A 7,807-nucleotide genomic window follows, 5' to 3' on the forward strand; every position below is an offset into this window, starting at 1 on the left:
CATCTATCTGCATTTTACTATAAAAAAGAACATCAAAAACCTATGAAAGAAACATCCAGTAACACACAGAGAAACATCCCAAAGCCGATTAAACAACAAATCCGATAATGTGAAAAGAAACATCATCTGAAACCCTATAAAAGAAACATCCAAAAAATCAATTCAAGCTTCTAATTTTAAGAAAACCTAACATTAAAATCTAATAAAAATAACCAAAACCCTCTATAATGATCATCCAGTTTTAAATGAAAGCAACAACTGAATTTAAAAAAATGAAAACAACCAAATTCTCAAAGGAATGGCGTAGATAATGCATGTAGTCACAAGGAAACATTTGTAACCCATGCCAATGTAATATCCAAAACTAAGGATAAGTCAATTTAATGTTCCCCCCAAAAAAATTAAAAAAGAAACGTACACAAGCGGCGTTACCTTGTCTATGGAGCCCTTGCAATCGGTGAGGAAGGAGTTTTTGTGCACCTTTCAAAGCGTCCGAGGCATGGAGGTGGGGGCCAACGCTAGTGTGGATGGCTCGAGCATGGATAGAACAGCAAAAGCAGAGGATGCGAGCGATGCATCGGAATGAGAGTCGTGAGTGGCAAGGATGCCACAGGCAAGCAGCATGGATGCAAATGGCGCAGATCAGACGGCGGTGCGACGGGAGAGTGGCGATGATGCGAGAGTGCTGCACAAATGATGAGTGATGGGACACAAGAGGGTAAAGCAAAGGCGCAATAGTGGCTATCTTTCTTGCTTGAATGATGAATGAGGTGGTGGAGAAGGATGCAAGGACGATGCAGTTGCAGCACTACGGCGGCACGATAAAACCACGACAGCGTGGGACATTGGGGAGAGGGAAGCACAACGTTGATTATTGGGAAAGAGGGATTAGGATTTGTGGTTTTGTGTCGTGAATGAGAGTGAAATTGGAATTAGGGTCATTTTTGTGTAAATTTTTTTTTTTTGAAAAATTGAAAATTATAGGGGAGTTGGTTGAGTTGGCTTATAATATCCCCTATACTTTTTATATGATAAATAGTCGAGATAATACTCAATTTGGTCCCTAAACTTGCATTGTATGCGAACTTCAATTTGGTTCTTAAAATTTCAATTGCCTCTATTTAGTCTCTAAACTTTGGGAACATGACTAATGTTAGTCCTTAAAATAATTTTCGATGCACAGACGTTAATAGAACGCTGATGTGGACAGTCGAATGGCACATTGGACTCTGTAAAATGACGTCATTTTAATTTTAACACTCGAGCAGTTCAAAAATAACATCATAAGTAGTGTTTATTGAAATTTGTCCTCACAAAGCAAGTGAGGCATCGTTTTTTGGCTATTTAAATGTCAAAATTAAAACTGCATCATTTTACAGGTTTTAACGTAGTATGTGACCATCCATGTCAATACTTTATTAACGTTTGTGTCAAAAATTATCCTAATGACTAATGACAATCAATTTGTAAAGTTTGGAAAATAAATAAAGGCAATTGAAAACTCCAAAAACTAAATTAAAGTTCATGTGTTTTATTATTTTTGGAGATCAATGTTAAAATGATGTCTTTCCAACATATCATTAACACAATCATTCAAGATTCATCGTCTTTCCTTACTAAAGTCTCTTACTTTATCCCATTCACTCACATAATGTGTTATCAAATATAATAAGTAGCAATAATAATAAAATAAAGTAGCAGAAGAGAAGAGATACAAAGAACCAGAGAACTTGTATTATTGATAATTTTATTAATTTTATTGGTATATGTTACTGAAAGCATCCAAAAGGCTTATTTATATAAGGATAAAGTACTAAATTAGTTTTCTACGTTTAGGCGTAATTCTGTTTTGATCTTTAAGGTTTAAAGTGTCCTATTTGGATCCAAAAAAGTTTCATTTAGCTTCAATATAATTCGACCATGAGGTCAAAGTTAAATAATCAACGGAATGTCCTACATGACAGCAGTACAAGAACAAGGTCGATAATTTGGAAACAAGTATAAGTTTCAAAGACACAAAATCAACCATGGATGTATCAATACATTTATTTATCATTCTCCTTAGTTCTATAGAGAATATTTCATTTAGAATATAAGAAAAATGATAAATAAATGTATTGATGCATTCATAGTTGATTTTGTGCCTCTGAAACTTGTACTTGTTCTCCAGATTATCGACTTTATTCTTGTGCTGTTGTTCTGTAGGACATCCGGTTAATTATTTAACTTTGACCTTACAGTGAGACTATATTAAAGCTAAATGAAACTTTTTTGAATTCAAATAGGACACTTTAAACCTTAAAGACTAAAACAGGATTACGCCCAAACATAAGGCGATAAGGGACCAATTTAATACTTTACCCTTTATATAAATATGAATCAAATCAAATAATTAATAGATTTATAAATTATTTTATTTAATAAAATCTTAACTAATTAGTAAATGATAATGACATTCATATTTAGATATTTACAAAAACTATTTATTCTATCGTACGCAAATTAAAAATAAAATCAAAACTAAAGAAGAAATAGAAACCTCTTCTTTCCAAAATTGCCCATAGAAAACAACGTAAAAATTTTCAATTTTTTTTTAATTTTACTTTATGAAAATGATTTTCGTTTTCATTTTCTTTTAATATTGATTTGTTCCTTTCTAAAATGCCACAACGCATAAATACATTGTACAAATCTATGTTTTGAATACCGGATTAGATCGACCGATTCGATCAGGTTAACCAGAAAATGGTCTTCTGGCCGATCCATTTGATGTCTGAAATTGTCCTAAAAAAATTGATAAAAAAATTAGACAAACTGACAGTTAACTGGTGAACTGACGGAATCAGGTTTTTTAGGTTACCGGTTCGGATTTATATATATAAAAAAAACCCCACAGAACCTACCCCCACCTGTTTCTCTCTCTGACTCTCTGAGGACCCAACCCTAACCCCCTTTTTCACCGATCGTCTTTTCCATCACCAAACTCATGTCCACCACTATCTCACCACCGCTGTCGCATCTGCTCCAGTCGTCGTCCCACTTCTCGCCGTTCGTCTCCTCCATCGCAACTCGCCTTGTGTTGCCGCTCGTCTCCTCTGTCTCGGCCTTCATCTTCTCCTCGACGTTGCTAGAAGTCGTGCTCGAAGCTGTTGGCATCGCAGTCTCCGTCGTTGTCCTCAAGCCAGTCTCTGTCGTCGTCGTTGTCGGCCCTAAAATCGTCATCTTTGTCCTCGCGTCAAGCCTCTATCTTTAAGCCCCTTCTCTTTCTGTCCGAGGTCACATCCTTCCTCCCTCGTCGTCACTTCCCTTCCTCCCTCGCTAAGCACTGCTGCTTCAATTTGTGTTGTTGATTTTTTTAGTGTTGTTGCAATTTTGTTAATTTTGTATTCTGGAGTAGGATTGTTGCTAATATGATTTTGAATTTAGTTTTGATTTTTTTGTTATTTTTTGGTTTTGGATTTTCTGGGCTTTGGATGCTGAGTTTTTTGTTTTTGGATTCTGAGTTTTTGCTATTGAATACTTAATTAAAAGTTGTCGTTAAAATTTGTTGTGATCCTGAATTTTGTTGTTGATGATTTGAGTTTCTATATAAGTTTGTATTTTTCATTGTTTCTAATTATTTGATTATTAGAAATTATTATTGAAATTTTTTTAATACTAAACTTTTGTTGCTGATGTGATGTGTATTGTTGATTAGTTAATTACTGATTACTTTATTAGAACTTAAAGTTATTTAGAATTTTTTATTTTGTGAAATTTTAATGATAAAATATGAACAAGTTATTATATAAAATTATAAAATTTTGAATTTTATTAGTTAAGAAATTATTGAATTTAAATGTTTAAAATTTGTATATTAAATTTTTAATAAATTTATTTTAAGTTAAACCAGTTGAATTTTAGTTAAACTTTTAAATTATTGAATCAGTCACTCTACCGATTTATTGACCGATTCGATGCTCGCAACCTTGTACAAATATTAAATTCCAATTTGCATTGTTTTCATAGTATGAGACCGTAAATTCCCTCTCTTATCCGTAGTGCAACATATTAAAATTAAGAATATAAACTGCGAACGAACGCTTGAAAGAAATATGTAGTAGTATATATTTATTTGTTTGCAAAATACAAATACATAATGCATTTATTACATGAATTTAGTCAATTTACATCCTTGCAAATGCAACTTAAAAAGACAAGAAATGCAACGGATTGATCAACTAAAAATAAATTATGTAACATGCTTGCCAGGAAGAAACAACTGATCAATTCTCTGCATTCCATGCTATATATATTGCGAGGCTTCACCATACACCATTCACCATTTAAGCTTTGCCGGAAAATACTGTAAACCATGTCACAATAAAAGAATAAGAACCCCAAATTGTTAAACTAAAACACAGAATATTAAATTAAAAAAAAAAACTATAAAATTTGGTCTCACCTTCTCAATGAGGGATTGATAGTATGGCTTAACTTTTTCAACATCAACTAACACTTTGCTCTTGCTATACAGATCATATTTGCTACACAAAATTACGAGTGATATATGAGATATTAGAGCTCAATATTTTGGATCATATTTGTATTAGATTAGAATTTAAGATTTATAGTTTATGATTTATAATTTAGTATTTATAGTTTAATGTTGGCTAAGTGTTAATAATAAATTTTGTTACTCATATAATATTACTCGTGATATAATTAACAAGAAGCATAAGAATATGTGGAAAAAAAAAGATACATTTAAGTTAAACACGAACTTACTTGAAAATGTGGAGCCATTTTAGGTTCTCACGATCTTCATCATTCATGAGATGAGAGTATGCACCTTCCTTATGTAAAGCTGCAATACAAGGTTATACATCATTATCACAAAGGGTTAATGGCTACTTGACTTGCAAAATTTTTATAGATGGATATAAAAACTTACGATAGAAAGAATGATATCTGATGATGAATAATCCTGCTGAAGGTAGAGTGCAACCATTTTCCTTAGCAACCTAAAGATACAAAAGTGTGCTATTTAGCAAATCCAAAGATCAAATAATACATAAAAGAGCAAATTAAATTATTATCAAAATGACATATAATAATGTTCGGAATTTTTTTTCAATTCTTTTTTTAATTATTTTATTTATTTTAAATTCTAAACCTAAATCATAAATCCTAAACTATAAATCTTAAATCATAAATATTCCAAAAAAGAAGAATTTTTAAAATAAAACTAACATTTTTTTTATAGGATAAATTTTGCATGGGGTGAGATTTGTACACAAGACTTGAGGAATAGAAAGTAACTTGGCTACCATTAGATTGTACTACTTCAAAGCTAAGCTTGGCATATCGACTAACATTAACTAATTAAAAATTAATTTTTTATACTTTCTTAATTGAAAATCATTGTGTTTATGTGAATAACTGAATATAGACTCACCAAATACATATAGTCATCATGTCCCCATGACATCATTACATTTTCAAGTCCACATCCATTGGTGTAGATTCCATCCTTAGTGCTATAAGCGGGGTTTTTTATATCCGGGTTCTCCTTAAAATACTACAACATGAAATAAATTTTAATTAGTTGCTAATTTAAGATAAGAAACTCATCAAGCCTTTAAAAGTTATATATAATAAACAACTTGTTTACCTTGTGGTGAATGTTTGCTTCGTCAAAAGCACAACCAACAGGAAATGTATCTCCTTCAAATATGTATTTGTTATAATCGTTTAGTTGAATGTTGAGTTTAAAGTTACACTAATTAATAGGAATGAAAAAAATTAATTATGTAAATATGGTTGAATGAAAGTTCTCACCAACAACCGCCCATTGAGGAAGCTCTCCAAATTGAGGAAGGAGAAGAATCTTTCCAAGATCTGAAATAAATCAACACATACAATCATTTGTTAACTCCTCATTATAATTTAAAATATGTTGTGTCTCTCAATAAATAAAAAACGTTTAGGTTTCATCATATTAAATAAAATAAGAATATTATGATTATGATAAAGTCTTTCTTATTTTATTTTTCATAGTTTTCATAATTTAGTAGATCAAGGACTAATTTGCTATAGATTAAAACTTTATTTAAGAGTATATCGTTAGCCAATAAATTATTACATATATGCATATACCATGGATGAGTGCGGTCAAATGCAACCAATCTTCATTGGGATAGTCTTTTCTAATGGCTTCAGCAGATTGCAACAAATGTTGAATTTGAGGTTCATCCAAATCAGGATCACTATCGTCCACTACTTGATTTAGCAGCTCACAACATTCCCATATGCTCATTTCTGCTCTATTCAATTTTTCATAGTTCTCTCTCATTTTCTTCACCTGTTATAGCATTATATATTGATAAGTCCGATGACATTGCTTAGAAAGCATAGATAGATAAATGATTTTGAATAAAATAAAGTTTGCTTACAAAGTCATATGTTTGGTTTATGTGCTGCAATCTATAGAATTCTTCTACACCTTTTTGTCTTTCACTTTCAGCATCATAAGCCCTGCCAAACCCCGTAAAATATAAGCTTTAAAACATAAACCTTCATTCATGATCATTACACCAAATCTTACATATAGAGGCAGTTTTTTTGCGACAATTTTTTAAAATCATCACTAAATTTTATTTAGTAAAGGTTGATGTGACAGATATCTGCGAAAACATTTCAAAACTGACACAATATTTCGATTTTGGTGTAGTGGATCAATAATTAACGATAAATGAGAGAATCTAAAATGAAGTTGATACCTAAAAGAGTGGCCAAATGAATTAATTTCTGGTGCTGTAAATCCATTATGTGACACGCCGTTCAACGTAACCTCGTTTGTATCCTTAGTGACATTATTGTGCACATTCTTCTCATCAAATTGTGACCCTAAAAACATGTCACAATGTTACAAACGCTACTTCTGAATGAATAGAAACCGAATAGAAATAATAAAATAAAGGTTATGTTAAGAAGAAAATTTAATCATACCAAGGGCAGATTGGTCAACTAGGGTAGTAGCCATTTTTGTTGTAATGAAAGACAAAATGTACTGGAGAAAATTATTAAAAAGCAATAGGTAAAGAAGGAGAAATTTCGAATGAAACTGCTATGCCAAAATCCTTAGACGACAAGGGTTTATATACTTCAACAAAAAGTCCTTGTTGGAAAATTTGGAAGCTTTAAGTCCTCAACGAAAAAAAAAGATATGGATAACAAATTTAGAATCATACTATTCTAAGTAAGTTGTAATCTCGATCCGACTCAAGATTGTTAATGTCAACGTCAGCATTTGGTGTCTATCATCTTAAAATTTATTTATTACCAATTATTAGTTGTACTATATGCTAAGAAGAGTTGAATTTTCAAATTTTTAACAATCTGTATACCGGGATCTTTATCAACACGAGTGACAACTCACATATTAGCCATAAAATTAACCACACGCACTCAAATCAATATTAAAATATAAAATATATATTAAAAATAAATTAAATTATATATATATATATAATAACTAGTTTTAATAATTAATTTTTAAAAATACAAATATTTTTTTAAAAAAAATTACCAAATCAAACTATAATATGATTAATTAAATGATGGCCGAGTCCCCAAAAAAAAATTAAATGATGGCCTATTCACACTAAAAACAATTGAGAAACTTAAGATTAAAAGTTAATTATTTTTAAATTACTATATTATTATTATTTTGTAATATTAAAATTGAGTTTCTTCAATTAACAGCATAACTGACATGGTATATTTTTTAAGATATATTTTTTAATCTATTTAATTTGATTCATTT

At 30.8% G+C, this 7,807-nt stretch overlaps 1 protein-coding gene across 1 annotated transcript; it reads right to left on the reverse strand.

Moving 5' to 3' along the window:
- Positions 1 to 4,107: 4,107 nt before the first annotated feature.
- On the reverse strand, positions 4,108 to 7,123 carry LOC107607125 (inositol oxygenase 2-like). The gene is made up of 11 exons (XM_088493587.1): positions 6,991 to 7,123; positions 6,762 to 6,888; positions 6,435 to 6,516; positions 6,139 to 6,343; positions 5,821 to 5,880; positions 5,654 to 5,706; positions 5,438 to 5,560; positions 4,934 to 5,003; positions 4,768 to 4,846; positions 4,445 to 4,526; positions 4,108 to 4,345 (listed from the first exon to the last, which is right to left on the reverse strand). Exons 1-11 carry the CDS (start codon positions 7,022 to 7,024, stop codon positions 4,319 to 4,321), a joined length of 942 nt encoding a protein of 313 aa, XP_088349713.1. The 5' UTR covers positions 7,025 to 7,123; the 3' UTR covers positions 4,108 to 4,318.
- Positions 7,124 to 7,807: the final 684 nt, after the last annotated feature.

The sequence above is a fragment of the Arachis ipaensis genome, chromosome B7, assembly GCF_059453495.1.
Source record: "Arachis ipaensis isolate K30076 ecotype BB chromosome B7, ASM5945349v1, whole genome shotgun sequence".
NCBI classification, from domain to species: Eukaryota; Viridiplantae; Streptophyta; class Magnoliopsida; order Fabales; family Fabaceae; genus Arachis; species Arachis ipaensis.